General features: G+C 35.6%; 1 protein-coding gene across 1 annotated transcript in view; it reads left to right on the top strand.

The window, feature by feature from the left end:
- The window catches only part of LOC308258825 (phosphatidylinositol 3,4,5-trisphosphate 3-phosphatase TPTE2-like), a gene marked incomplete at both ends in the record, with an annotated part of 71,743 nt that overhangs the window by 25,777 nt on the left and 29,902 nt on the right, over positions 1 to 16,064 (top strand). The window contains 5 exons of the mRNA XM_080689449.1: positions 2,803 to 2,863; positions 3,910 to 3,991; positions 4,094 to 4,182; positions 13,144 to 13,205; positions 13,766 to 13,846. Coding sequence (XP_080545575.1) covers positions 2,803 to 2,863; positions 3,910 to 3,991; positions 4,094 to 4,182; positions 13,144 to 13,205; positions 13,766 to 13,846 — 375 coding nt within the window. The remainder of the gene's footprint in view (positions 1 to 2,802; positions 2,864 to 3,909; positions 3,992 to 4,093; positions 4,183 to 13,143; positions 13,206 to 13,765; positions 13,847 to 16,064) is intronic.

Raw genomic sequence — 16,064 nt, 5'->3', positions numbered from 1 at the left:
AAGCCACAAGAAACTAAAAGTTGACTCAATATGTGGTATTGTATGAAACTGAAGAGCTTCTGTTTAGCAAAGGAAACTGTCAACAACCACAACCGAGAGTCACCAGAATGGGAAAAGATTTTTGCTACCTACACCTCCGATAGAGGACTAATATCTAGAATATACAGAGAACTCAAGAAACTCAACAGTAAAAAAACAAATAATCCAATCAAACAAATGGGGTAGTGAACTAAATAGACACTTCACAAAAGAAGATATTCAAATGGCCAATAATGCATGAAAAAATGCTCAATGTCATTGGCAGAGAGATGCAAATCAAAACTACCCTGAGATTTCACCTAACTCCAACTAGAATGGCAATCATTCAAAACACAAACAACAACAGATGCTGGTGGGATTGCAAATTAGTGCAAGCACTTTGAAAAACAGTATGGAGAATCATCTGAAGAATGGGAAAAAATCTACCATTCGATCCAGCAATACCACTTCTGGGTATCTACCCAAAAGATAGGAAACCAAACTACCAAACTAATGCATGTGTATCTATGTTCATAGCTGCATAATTCACCATAGCCAAACTATAGAACCAGCCAAGATGTCCATCAACAGATGAACGGATTACAAAACTGTGGGTTATGTACACAAATGGAATTTTACTCAGCCATAAAAAAATACAATTACATCATTTTTAGGGAAATGGGTGGAACTGGAGGATATTATGCTAAGTGAGATTAGTCAGTTGCAAAAAGTAAGAAATTGGATGTTTTCCCTAATATGTGAAAGCTAAGGTGAAATGGGTCATAGGAGGAACTCCAGCTTAAAAAGGAGATCCTATAGAGGAGCGAATAAGGCAACCTAACTGTGAGGAGGGGAGGGGGGAAGAAAAACTCTTTCAAGCACATGATATGACGTACTTATTCATTTCATAGTCAACCACTAAGCCAAGCATGGGAGAGAGGGATAGAGAGGGAGTGGGGTGGGGACTTGGTGAGGGCTGGCTGGGTGATGTGTGCATTTATGTGTACACACGTTTTTTTTTTTACCCCATTATGATGTAAAAATAGAATACACCAATAAAAATTTAAAAAAAAAAGCCACTAAAAAATAGGGCTGGGGGTGTAACTCAGAGGCACAATGCCCCTGGGTTACACCCTAGTACAGCAATAAATAAATAAATAAATAAATAAATAAATAAATAAATAAATAAAATAAAAATGGCTGGGGATGTAGCCCACTGGTAGAATGCCCCTCTGTTCATCCCCAGTGCCAAATAGGAAAAAAAAATGTCAGAGGAATAATAACAGAGTAGAGATATTTTCTATTTTGTCTACTTTTTCAAAACGTAAAGAGTATTTTCTACTTTTGAATCCTAATGAAAATTTTTCAGGACTTGTAAATTTAGTAAGCTCATGAGAAAAACAGAGCTATTGAGAAAAATCAAATACACCTTACCTTCGTTTCTAAAATTTTCTTAGCCATTTTTTACCTCATTACACCTAAATACTCTTTATTCTGATCAAGAATAGAGAAACTGTCCATTTGGTGACACTGTAAGCATTATAGATTGTGTACTATTTAAGTTGTTGTAAATGAGTTATTTGTTATACTTGGCATAATCTCCATTTAGCCAATTTTACTGAAAATTTTATCCCTATTGTTTGTTAGTTGTGGCATTTTTTAAAACAGAGATTACAAATTTTTATGAAGTTGAACTCAACCTTATTGGTCTTCCATTGACTCAACACTTAATTCTTCCTAAGCCAAATAATTGATTAATGTTCACTTAAATATCTTAGGAATATTTGTGAGGTTTTACATTTGACTCAGTCTGTCTGGATTTTATTTTAGTATAAGACATCTGTGAATTTTTGAATTTTTGTAGTGTATAAGACTACTTTTCTTCTGTCTTCCAATTCTATGTGAATTCAGAATATACCTGTTTTCTTACTCATCATTGCCTCCTGACACACGGATAACCAATTCACTTTGGTGATCAGGGATAACTTTGATCACTTTAACACATTAATTTTCTTTTTCTAAATATCACACCAGTAAACATTCTCTGATTATACTAATCAATTTCTTAATTTTGTGAGTCATTTTACTGAGTACACAAAAATACATATGTTTTTGGGTATGTTTCAGGAGGAAAAGTTAGCTAAAAACATTGTTGGATTAATATGGTGTTATTAAATACATTTTAAATAATAGCCACTATTTATTTTAAAAGTTCTGCATATATATACAGGTATGTTCATATATACATATATATATTCATTTTTATAAACATATAGAAACACAGATGAGATAAAAAATGTCTATATTTCCATAACTTAGCTAAAATCTGTATAATTTATCTTTTTCTATCATGTATAATGCACACAATTTATTATATTTTTACATGTATTTATTTATATAGTGCTTAGGTAGCAATATCCAAATACTAAATGATGTCTATTCAGAATTATATTTAAATAATAATAATATATTGCTTATTGTGAATAACTTGAAAGAAATTTACTTAAGCTAGTTAAATCAGCTAATTTCCTTCTCTGGTAGCTTCAAACAATGTATTTTTATAGTAGAGGCTTATCTCCATAGCCTAGCCCACTTAGTGAACTATATGAAAACAGTAGATTACATATGATTGGAAATGCATATACTTCATATTTTCTGAATCTCCCCTAGGTGTCAGTGAAAGACAAGTGAATAAAAAGTAATAATCATTTTGGTTTACTTAGTAAGTCGTAGGTTACTCCTGTATTATGCTGTATATGTGAAATATGTGTCTGTCTATTTTAGGAAGTCGCACGGTTCCTAGATACCAGGCATCCAAACCACTATCGAGTCTATAATCTATGCAGTATGTACATGACTCAATATTTCGCTACTATAAATAGAAAACATTACTACATATAAGAAGACGATTTCAGTTTTACATTTTACTTAATCAAGTATTTAGTGGTGGAAAATTATAACCAAACTTTTCATATTGTACTGACACTGTTTAGTAGAAAAAGTTAGCTCACTAACACAAAGTTCCCTGCAAGAGAAGCATGCCTGGTGGGACCAAAGAGGCCTAGTGGAGGAGAACCATTTTAGAGATGGTCTGCTCAACTGGTATCAGGTTTAAGAAAATCTTTCTGCTTTCTCTGCCAGATTGCATTGAGGATTTAATCAATTCAACAAATATGTTCCCTAACTCACAGGAGTGGGTTGTGATGAGATCAGGGAACCTTCTAGAGAACTAATAAAACTAATAAAAACAACTCTATAGAAAGCAGATTATACTCCAATTTATCACTGTCTTTTAATTTTTTCCCTCCACTTGTATATTAAATAGACATTTCCAGGGACAAGCAGTTAATGAGCTACATTTGCCTCTATTCCATAGTTTCTATCTTTAAATTATAGAATGAGTGAGCAGTCTTCTAGAAAGTTAAAAGTGAAGCCTATTAAGTAAAAATAAGTTGAGTTTAGAATCACTGAAGTGAGCCGGGCGTGGTGGCGCATGCTTGTAATCCCCGCGCTTGGGAGGCTGAGACAGGAGGATAGCACAGGTTCGAAGCCAGCCTCAGGTACTTAGTGAGGCTCTCAGTAGCTTAGTGAAACCCTGTTTCCAAATAAAATATAAAATGGGTCTGGGAGTATAACCCGGAAGTAGAAAGCCTCTGGGTTCCACCCCCAGTGCCACCAAAAAAAAAAAAAAAAGAATCACTGAAATGGACAAACAACTATCATCCTTTTTTTTTTTTTTTGAAACGAACAATTGTTTTAGAGCAGCAGGAGCCACTCAGCTCCCTTTGAAGATGAAAAAGGAATTTCTAATAAAAATTTTTAATTGTTTGTATCTTCATTAACTATATTATTAGGCATAGAGAGATATGACATATGTATTGTTTATTTTAGGTGAGAGAGGTTATGATCCTAAGTACTTCCATTATAGGGTCCAGAGAATCATGATTGATGATCACAACGTCCCTACTCTGAAGTAAGTTTTAGGCCACATTGAATGTCAAAAGAGGATGAAATACATTGGGCTTGACTTTTTGGAAATATTTAATTCAACTAAAAATCTTACATTTGAAATCAGCGACATGATGATGTTCACCCATGAAGTACAGGAGTGGTTGACTACAGATAAAGAAAACGTCGTAGCGATTCACTGTATGGGAGGCAAAGGTAATGCTTTCCTTTTTAATTCCATTTTACTAAATAAATTAAAAGATATGTTGAAGTACACTAATGAGATACATACTGCTATTAATCAGTATTATTAATTGATAACATTTATAAATTAGCTTTAAAACTGAAGGAAGGGAAAAAGGAAGGGAAGGAAGGAAAGAATAGGAGGAAAGGAGAAAGAAAGAAAGGGAAGAAAGTAGGAGGATAAAAGCTAAGAAATGTTAAATACATGTTCCTCTGATTATTGATTTATTTGAGTTTTCATTTTTGTTTTGCCAGTTTATATTTGTAAAAATAAAAATATTGTTTAAGCTGGGAGTGGTGATGCACACTTGCAATCCCATCTTGAGGAGGATCACAGGTTCAAGACTAGTGCATGGTAACTTAGCAAGACTCTATTTCAAAAATAAAAAGTAAACAAGGGATAGGGGGTGTAGTTTAGAGGTAGAATGAGTTTGGATTTAACTCCTAGTTCCATGCACAAAAAACTTAATGTTATAACTTTAGAATGTCAGGAATTCTTATTTTATTTAATGCTGTTTTTTCATTTTTCTTTTCTAATTAACAAATAAAAATATAGAGATATGGTGTACAACATGATGTTTTGATATTTGTATGCATTACCTTGCCTACTCATCATACTTATCTCGTTGTGATTTTAATTTTCTTTTCCCTGATTAGTAGTGATTTTGAGTATTTTTTATATAGCTCTTGGCCACTTTAATGTCTTCTTTTGACAAACACCTTTGCAAGTCCTTTGCCCATTCTTTAAAGGGCAAAAGTTTTTTTACATCCGAGTTTGGGGCCGCACGCTTGTAATCCTAGTACTTGGGAGGCTGGGACAAGAGGATCTGGGTTCATGGCCAGCTTCAGCTACTTAGTGAGGCGCTCTGCAACCTAGTGAGATCTGTTTCAAAATAAAGAATAAAGCATCTTGCTACACTGGTCATGTCCTGAGGTATAGTATTAGTTGGAAGCAGTGAATAGTGAGCATTTTTGTTTAGTTCTTATCTTTAAAGAGAATGTTAACACATTTTATCATTAATATGATGTACCTGATAGGTATTTTTGTAGATTCTCTTTTTATCAAGCTAAGGATAGTTTTTCTTACTTTTTAAATTTATGAACGTATTTTGAATTTTATTGAATACATTTATCTTTATTTATTGACATAATTGTAAGGTGTGTCTCCTTTAATCAGAATGTGACAAATTATATTAATAAAAATTTCTTATATAAGATGATTCTTGCATTCTTGAGATTAAAGGCAGTTGGTATTGATATATGATTTTTATATTGCTGAATTCACTTTGAAAACATGTAAATTAAATTTTCTAAGTTCTACATTTATATGTGAGACTGGTATAAAGTTATATTTTCTACTATATTTGTGCAATTTTGGAATCAGTTATAACAGTGTTATTGAGTTGAGAGTTTATCATTATCTAAAAGGTTTTATAAGAAAGATTGTTGCTTTTTTTTACAGATTTAGAGGAAAAAAAATCTAACCTTTCTCTTTTAGGAAAGAGGTGATGACAAGGACTTTGATAATAAACATAATTTAATGTGATTTTATTGTACTACTTAAACTTTTTCTTCTTAAATTTAATTGATTTTTTAATTTAATTTTTAAAAATACTACCATAAGTTTATTCTTTTCATGTTTTAAATTCTCTACTATGTCAGCAATTCTCCCTCTCTTTCCTTTTATTCCTAATGTTTCTGCCTCCTGACCTCTTTTAAAAATAGTATTGGGAGCCAGGCGTGGTGGTGCACGCTTGTAATCCCCACGCTTGGGAGGCTGAGACAGGAGGATCGCACGGGTTCGAAGCCAGCCTCAGCTACTTAGTGAGGCTCTCAGCAACCTAGTGAGACCCTGTTTCAAAATAAAGAATAAAAAAAGGACTGGAGTTATGGCTCAAAGGTAGAATGCCCCTGGGTTCCACCCCCAGTACTACAAAAAAAAATTAAGAATAAAAAATTGTGCTGGGGGTGTAACTTGGAGGTAGAATGCCCCTGGATTCCATCCCCAGCACCACACATACACACACACAAAAAAAACATTTTTAGTATTTGGCTTTTACAGAGTGAATATAGCAAAAGGGCCCCAAAACTATAGAGGTAATGTTAGTGGTGATCTAGATAGATTAAGAAGTGAAAACAAAAAGAGAAAAAGGAGTGGTCCTGAAATTAGACATCATGATAAATTAAAAGGGTATATATGAGCTGGGCGTGGTGGTGCATGCTTGTAATCTCGGCATTCGGGAGGCTGAGACCGGAGGATCACAGTTCGCAGACACCCTAAGCTACCTTTTGAGGCCCTTTGCAACTCAGTGAGACCCTGTTTCAAAATAAAGAATAAAACGTAGGGCTGGGGGTGTAGCTTGGAGGTAGAATGCCCCTGGGTTCCATCCCCAGTACCAAAAGAAAAAAAGGTTATATATGCTCAAACATTCATGCACTGAGCATCAGATACTGTCTAGCTGCAAATGTGACAGTGTACAAAGAAAAATATGTGCTGCCCCCATAGAAACCATAGTGTGTGGTTAAAAAATATGTGTGTGTGTGTGTGTGTGTGTGTGTTGTGCAACATGCATGAAGTAAGTGCAATTGAAAAAAAGTAAGGAAAGGCCGGGCGTGGTGGTGCACGCTTGTAATCCCCGCGCTTGGGAGGCGGAGACAGGAGGATCGCGCTGGTTCGAAGCCAGCCTCGCTGGCTTAAGAGACTCTGTTTCCACATAAAAATGTTAAAAAAATAGGTCTGGGAGTGTAGCCCGTGGGAGTGTAGCCCGGAGGTAGAAGGGCTTCCAGGAACCCCAGTACCACCAAAAAAAGAAAAAAAGTAAGGAAAATATGAAGTCAGGGAGAGACTGCTAATTAATATATAGATGATCAAAAAGGGTATCAACAATAAAATGTTATAAAAGGATTGTTATGAGAGTAGAGGTATATAGAGATCAGAGAGCATTGAGAAGATCATGAAAGTATCAAATAAATAAAAAAAATAAATCTACCTTAACTTAGAAAATTTACATTAGGATGGAGTGATCCTGGCTTCTTCATCCATGTACACAACAGCTAATCCTTTTAAGTATACCAACATTAAAATTTATTCCTGAATTAACACCAAAGTCACTGTTCTATAGTTTGGTGTATTCACACCACCTCTTGATTTTCAAACTAGAAAGTTAAATAATTAAAGACAAATATATATATATATATTCATATTTGTATATATTTATATATATATATGTGTATATATATTTGTCTTTATATCTTATTGGTGTTAAAGACAACATTTTTGCATTCTTTTTTGTTTTATTTTTTATTTTATTGGCACACTATAGCTTCACATCATGACAATGGCATTAATCATATTGACAATGGCATACATTCACACAGTACTTGGGTCCTCCCCTCCCCCGGCTCCCCCTTCCTCCCTCCCGACAATGAGTGTCCAGTTAACCATGCTACATGCACACTTATACACATATTTGAATGTAGCTCCTCCATTAATCAACCTCAACCTTCTTTTTAAGCAAATGGTGCTAGGGAAACTGGATATCCATATGTAGGAGAATAAAAATAAATCCCTATCTCTCGACCTATATAAAAGTCAACTCAAGATGGATCAAAGACCTAGAAATCAGGCTAGAAGCTTTGCAATTACTAGAATAATACATTGAACCAACTCGCCAACATGCAAGCACTGGTAGAGACTTTCTCAGTAAGACCCCCAAAGCTCAAGAAATAAAACTGAAAACAAATAAAAGGGGTGAGATAAAATTTAAAAGCATCCAAACAGCAAAGGAAACATTCATGAGTCTGGAGAGCCTACAGAATGGGAGAAAATCTTTGCCGGCTCTTCCTCTGATAGAGGACTAAAATCTAGAATATATAAAAGATCAAAAAGTAATACTAAAAATTAATTTGTACTAAAAATTAAACAAAATAGAAAATAAATAAAAATAAGAATGAAATAAAATTATTAAAATGGACAATTGAAATTAATAGATACTTTTTAAAGAAGAAATAAAATTGGCTAAAAATATATGAAAAATGTTCAACATTATTGGCAATTAAGAAATTGCAAATCAAAACTACACTGAGATTTAATCTATCTTCAATTAGAATGGCAATTATCAAGAATGCAAACAATGGCAGGGTGTGGTGGTGCACACCTGTAATCCCCACGCTTAGGAGGCTGAGACAGTGAGGCCTTGTTTCCAAACAAAGTATAAAATAGGTCTGGGAGTACAGCCTAGAGGTAGAAAACCCTGGGTTCCACCCCCAGTACCACCAAAAAAAAAAAAAAAAAAAAAAAAAAGAATATAAACAATGGCAAGGATGTGGGAAATAGTAACTTTTATACATTGTTGATGGGACAGCAAATTAGTATGGAGGTTCTGCAAAAGACTAGGAATAGAGACAGGCCTGGCAGTGCACACATATAATTCTAGTACTTGGAAGGTTGAGACCGGAGGATCGCAGAAGAATCGCAGCAAGTAGTGAGACACTCATCAGTCTGGTGAGACCCTATTTCAAAATAAAAATAAAAAACCTGGGCATGGTGGCACACGCTTGTAATTCCAGCATTTGGAAGGCTGAAACAGGATTGCAGTTTGAGGACAGCCTCAACTACTACTTAGTGAGGTCTTTTGCAACTCAGTGAGACCCTGTTTCAAAATAAAGAATAAAAAATAGGAATGGGGGTGTAGCTCAGAGCCAGAATGTCCCAGGGTTCCATCCCCAGTACTGCTAAATAAATAAATAAATAAATAAATAAATAAATAAATAAATATTTTAAAATAAAAATAAAAGTAGATCTGGGGTGTAGCTTGGAGTTTAAATGCCCCAGGGCTCAATCCCTAGTACCACAAAAAAAAAAAAAGAAAGAATTAGGAATGGAACCATTATATGACTCCTCATACCACTCCTCAATATTTTCCCAAAAGAATTACATTTAGAATACTATAGCAATACATGTTAGATCACACAGTCTCAGAAAGTAAAGGGTGAAGGGTTGCATATCTTCTTTTACATGTAGAAGCTAAAGAGAAAACAGATAACCCAAGAGACTTTGGATAAATGTGGAGAGGGACAAGTAAAATTGTGGAAGATGGAGGTGGGGGGATTGAGGAAGAAAACGGTTCAAATAATAGTCTGGTAATAAGTAAGTGTATTACTTGGTTGTGCTTGTATGTATGGGGAGGGAGAAGAAAGTAGTGGAGTGTGATGTGGAGGGAAGTAGACCAGGGGCTGTGGGCATGTATGTTTGTATTTCATTGAACCTCACTATGATGTATAATGGCAATGAACTAATAAAATTATATTTTAAAATATCAGTGCTAGGCTTTCAGCACCTTTCATGTTCTCTGCCTGGAAAATGCCAATGATGTTGAGCAATTTCTTTTGCATTTTTGTCTGGTCAAGGATTCTAAGTTTTCTAGGATATAATTTCACTGAGCCCAAGAACTAGAATTTACTGAGAACTCTCTTAGTTTCTTTAGCCTTATTTTATAGATGCTATTAATTAAAATTTCATCCTTTTCAAATGAAGTCTAAAAAAGAAAAGTTAAAAATTTCCGGTTATTACAACATAGTAGTAAAAAACACATTTTTTTTTTCTTTTTCAGTACTGGGGATTGAACCCAGCGGCATTCAACCTCTGAGCTATAACTCCTGCCCTACTTTTTATTCTTTATTTTGAAATAGGGTCTCACTAAGTTGCTGAGGCTGGCCGCGAACCCTGCAATGACCAGTAGGGGAGGAAGGTGGGGAGGGAAAAAGAATTGATAAGCAGTTGGAATAATACTCTGTCCATATATGAAGGTATTCTTACCAATTTCACTAATAGGCACAGAAAGTGGTGGCTAGCAGGGTGGGATTTGAAGGAAAATAAACCGAGATGTTACAATGTACCAGTAAAAATAATTTTTAAAATCTACATTTAAAGCCAGGCGTGGTGGCGCACGCTTGTAATCCCAGCATTTGGGAGGCTGAGACCAGAGGATCATGGTTTGTGGACAGCCTCAGCTACTTAGTGAGGCCTTCTGCAACTCAGTAAGACCCTGTTTCAAAATAAAGAATACAAACAGGGCAGGGGTTGTAGCTTTGGAGGTCGAATGCCCCTGGGTTCCATCCCCAGACCCACACACAACAAAAAAATTATATTTAGAGATGCAAGATGCTTCTACTGACTTCAGGATAACAGAAGCTATCTTACCAGTGTCGATCTAACCAATTTGGTGAATTACATTTTTTTGTGTGATACTGGGAATTGAACCCAGGGGCATTCTACCTCCAAGCTACACCCCATGCCTATTTTTTGTTCTTTAATTTTGAAACAAGGTCTAAGTTGCAGAGGGCCTCACTAAGTAGCTGAGGCTGGCCTTGAACCTGCCATCTTCCTGTCTCAGCCTCCCAAGTACTGGAATTACAAGGGTGCACCACCATGCCCAGCTACCAATTTGGTGGATTATCTGATATCCTCCTTTTTCTTTATAAAAATGTTTATAGGTGTCCATTGGCATGTTGATAACTTGCAGCTAGTAAGCTTCTCTTTGGTATACCTATGTATTTCTGTTTCAGCCAGTGTTTGCCATTTCTAATTGTTATTTTATAATTATATCTAGTAATAAGTCATATGTCTATAAGATGTCAATGTGAACACATTTTAATTTTATGAAAAATACCTAAGTGTTTTGGAAAGATTCAGTGAAGTTTGAGTGGCTACAACCAATTTCACAGCTGAATTAAATGCAAGCAAAACAAACAATACTATGGCAGTATGTGAAGGAATTACTACCCATCTCACTAACTCGTGTAGAGAGAGAGGAGGGGGAAGCAGGGTAGGATATGGAGGGAAATACAACAAGAGCTGTGCGCATGTGTTTTTATCACATTGAACCTCAGTGTTGTGTATAATTACAATGCACTAATAAGTTTAAAAAAAAAAAAAAAAAAACATGCTACCAGCCAGGCATGGTGGCGCATGCCTGAATTCCAAGAACTTGAGAGGCTGAGACAGGAGAATCACAGGTTCACAGCCAGCCTCAGTAACTTAGTGAAGCTCTCTACAACTTAGTGTGACCCTGTTTCAAAATAAAAGTAAATAGGGCTGGGGGAAATAGTTCAGAGATACAGTGCCCCTGGATTCAACCCCCAAAACCACACACACACACACACACACACACACACACACACGCGGAGGAAAAATTCTAGTAGAAAAGTCTAGGAGGATTCTGTACTTATATTTCTCTAAAGAATCAAAATGAGATATTATTGATGATGCAGTGATCTTTAAACAATGGGCCTGGCTTTTCCAAGAAAGATCTCCAAGTAGGAGATCTCATACTTTAAAAAGTTAAAGCCTTTGTCCAATATCAGAAATTTGATAAATATACATTTAGATTTGGAGTTATAATAAAATATTTAAGGCATGTATATTGCATTTTTATGGTTCCTTGATTTACTAAATGAGAAAACATTATGTCTGCAGTCATACTTATCTATACCAGTGAGGACAAAAGTCTATTCATAGTATATTCATAATTTATAAAGAAAATTTCCAAAAGTTTCTTTCAAATGGGGGGAAAATATGATTTACAGAGACCCAGAGATGCCCCCAAAATTGAAATAGACAACTGAGAGTCAGTCTGTTAATGGTCAGTAGCCTCTTTTAGAAGGAAGCTTTTATTTTTCAGAGCAAGAGGTAATAAAAAAATGTCTTTTTGGAAGTGCCTGGCTTAAAATAATTTTCTTCAAAGCCAGATGTGGTGAAAATGTCTCTTTGAAAGTACCTGGCCTAAAGTAATGTTCTTCAAAGCCAGATGTGGTGACACAGGCTTGTAATCCCAGCATTTGGGAGGCTGAGACAGGAGGATCGCGGTTCCCAGACAGCCTCAGCTACTTAGTGAGGTCTTTTGCAGCTCAGTGAGACCCTGTTTTAAAATAAAGAATAAAAAATAGAGCTAGGGGTGTAAGCTCAGAGGTAGAATGCCCCTGGGTTCCATCCTCGGTTCTGCAAAATAATAGTAATAATTAATAATAATAATAATAATAATAATAATAATAATAATAATAATGTTTTTCAAACTATGGGTTGCAAAATCAGTTTAGTGGTTCAGGAAAAAGAATAAAAGATAGAACAGAAAATTTTGTGCCTCTTAGATAAAAGGATAAGTTTAGAATTACATAAAATGTTTAGGAGTCCTGGTTAAGTCAAAAGCTACATATTATTGTGTAAAATAAGCACCATTTTTTCAAAATTCAAGTTTTGTATGCCAGGAGAAAATATGAATTGGAGTAAAACAGAAGAGACTTTGGGGTTGAGATGATGACTCATGAAGTCAAGGGTTTGCTTTAAAAAGCTATAGCAGAGCCAGGGGTGGTGGCGTACACTTGTAATCCCCGTGCTTGGGAGGCGGAGACAGGAGGATCGCGCAGGTTCGAAGCCAGCCGCGCTGGTATAAGAGACCCAGTTTCAAAAATATAAACTAGGTCTGGGAGTGTAGCCCGGAGGTAGAAGGGCTTCCAGGAACCCCAGTACCACCACCAAAAAAAAAAAAAAAAAAAAAAAAGAGTAAAATGCTATAGCAGAAAGAAAGAAGGAAAAGCTAGAGGGAAGAAGAACAGAATTTAAAAAGTGATAAAACAAAATAAGCACAGTAAAGTACTAATAAATATAGAATGTGGGGGCAGATGGATAAGGACTTACACTATTCTCTATAGATTTATTGTGTTTGAAAACTGTTCAAATGCAATTAAATACTAGTTAAAATGGAAGGAATAATAGAGTGGTGAAACAGCTTTAGCTCTTTCTGAGTTGAAATATTGGGGGTGAGCATATTTAGGATGAAGGAAACCCAATACAAAATGCACTCTTTGATTATTTCTGAGTGTAATGTTATAACAATGCTCCAATGTCTTCTTGAACTAACTTCTTTTCTTTTCTAGGAAGAACTGGAACTATGATTTGTGCCTATCTTCTTGCCAGTAAATTAAGTTTAAATGCAAAGGTATGAAAGATGTTACTGCACAGCCTCTCTTATTCTGAAGGAATTTGCTGGCCCTGAAACATCACTGATAGAATTTTAAGAAGATTCTTTGAGTTGCGGTGTCTAATAGAAATTAGAGAGATGGTTTTTAGAAAGGCTTTTGATGCTAATGTGGATGGATAGTAGCTTCAAAAAGAAAACATTTAGAAGCCATTGATCCAGAACCTTAGAATCAAAGTCGGGGAGATATGCTGCAGACCTGTATTACCTCTAGGGGCTGTAGTGTCTCCCTAACAGGCTGGTTGGTTTTCTTTTGACCTTGATCTTCTCATTTGTTAAGTGGAAGGTAGGAAGGAGGCTTGCACCAGATGATTTCTCAAGGTTTTCCAGCTCTAAAACTGTGTCTTCATGAACTAGAGAAGACGTTGATGTGATTTTATTAGTTTTATTATTTTTGGTAGACTCTGTCTAAAGACTGCTGACTTAAGGAAATGATGACTCCTTAGAAACTTTAAGAATGCCTAGCGTAGTAAAAGGAAGAGTGCAAATGAACCACGGCTATATTGTCCCCTTTTCTGTAGGAGAGCCTTTTTTATTTTGGGGAACGACGAACAGATAAAAGATGGAGCACTAAATATCAGGGAGTAGAAACTCCTTCTCAGGTAAGTTTTCTTTTTTTAAAAAAGGGGAGTTCTGAGGGGGGAAGTGGGAAATGGTTCCATTCTAGATATCTCTGGTGATCAGGTAGCAGCACTTGGGTTCTTACAACAGGCCTTGATCCCTTCTAGAGGCCATGACCCCTACCTCAGCCCTGCCCTTGGTGAGCACTGGGTTCTTCCTAGAACATTCTGATTTCTGGCTTATATTCATTATTGTTTATAGAATTCAGGAGCTGATTACTCTCCTACAATAAAAAGACCCAATATCTAAAGCTCCAGATCCCCGAAGATTACCTGAAATCACCAGCCTTTGATTTATTTGTTAAGAACTGAGTCTTGCACTGGACAATTCAGCCCTCACATAACATCACAAGGATGGTTTCTGGATGAGTGTGTGTGTGTGTGTGTGTGTGTGTGTTGAAAAAGAATGTAAAGGGTAAATGGGCATTTTTCAAAAATCCTAGCCAGGTGTGGTGGTGCACACTTGTAATCCCCGCACTTGGGAGGCGGAGACAGGAGGATCGCACAGGTTCGAAGCCAGCCTCACTGGCTTAAGAGACCCTGTTTCCAAATAAAAAATAAAAAAATAGGTCTGGGAGTGTATCCCGGGGTAGAAGAGTTTCCAGGAACCGCAGTACCACCACCAAAAAAAATCCTATTATATAGCAGACGCTATTATACATATATATATATATATATATATATATATATATATATAATGTAATACTTATAATGCCCATGTGAAATATATGGTTATACCCTATTTTTCCTTTTAAAAATATTTTATTATGAAAATTTCCAAACATATGCAAAATTCCAGAGAATTATGCAGTAAATCCCATAGCAGACATCATACCACTTCGACAGTAACTTCAGCCCATAGCCAGCCATGTTTCAGTCTTTCCCTCCCCACTCTCCTCAGTTCCCTGAACATCACTTTCTACTTTTTCTTTCCCTAAACCTAGATTATTATGAAGGAAATTTTAATCATGATATGATTTTATCCTACAAGTATTTTAATATGACATTTAACATAAGAACTCTTTAATAAAAATAAAAAAACACCTTAGCTTGGTGCAGTGGTACATGACTGTAATCCCAGTACCTGAGAGACTGAGACAGGAGGATCACAGGCTTGAGGTCAGCACATAATAACTTAAGTGAGATCCTTTTTTAAAAAATAAGAAATAAGCCGGGTGTGGTGGCACACGCTTGTAATCCCCGCGCTTGGGAGGCAGAGACAGGAGGATCGAGCAGGTTCGAAGACAGTCACGCTGGCTTAAGAGACCCTGTTTCCAAATAAAAAGTATAAAATAGGTCTGGGAGTGTAGCCCAGAGGTAGAAAGGCTTCCAGGAACCCCAGTACCACCAAAAATAAATAAATAAATAAATAAATAAATAAATAAATAAATAAATAAAATGAAAAAAGAACTGGAAGAGTAACTCAGTGGTAGAACACCTCGGTGTTTAATCTTCAGTGCCACAAAAAAGAACACCATTGATCATATCTAAAAACATTGTACATTTTTAAAATTTTTATTGGTGCATTGTAATCATACATCTTAATGGAGTACAAGATGGTAAAGGCATGCAAGCACACATTGTACCTTAATGATAGAAAATTTCTAGTTCATGTCTGAATTTCCATAATTGTCTTAAATTTTTTAATTTAGTTTATTTCAGTCAAGATCCAAAAAAGATCCATACATTTCATTTGATTGCTATGTTCTTTTTATATATATACTTTTATTGGTGTGATATAGTTATACATCATAAGAAGGTTCAAAGTAATTAGACACACATGTGCACAGCACCTGGTGTACTCCCTTCTAGATGACACCACAGCTACCGCCCATCCCCATACATATCAATGAGATTGGTAGTGGTATCTTCATATATGGATGTAGCATTATTTGAATTATTTTATTAGCTCTCCTTTCCCCCAATATCTATCCATTATTCTGCTGGTCTCTCTCCTCATTTATCTAAAGTTGCTTTTGAGATTCTGGCTGATATCACTTAGCATAATGTTTTCTAGTTCCATCCATTTTCCTTCAAATGACATTATATTTTTCTTTATGGCTTAGTAAAAGTCCACTGTGTACATATACCACATTTTCTTTATCCATTCATTTCTTGACACATACCTAGGATGATTCCATAATTTGACTATTATGAATTATACTGCTATATAAACATGTATATTCATATATCACTATAG

Source organism: Muscardinus avellanarius (genome assembly GCF_963383645.1).
Source record: "Muscardinus avellanarius genome assembly, chromosome: 2".
NCBI lineage: Eukaryota > Metazoa > Chordata > Mammalia > Rodentia > Gliridae > Muscardinus > Muscardinus avellanarius.
The sequence above is the reverse complement of the archived record's forward strand: the minus strand, read 5'-3'. Positions and strand labels throughout refer to the sequence as shown.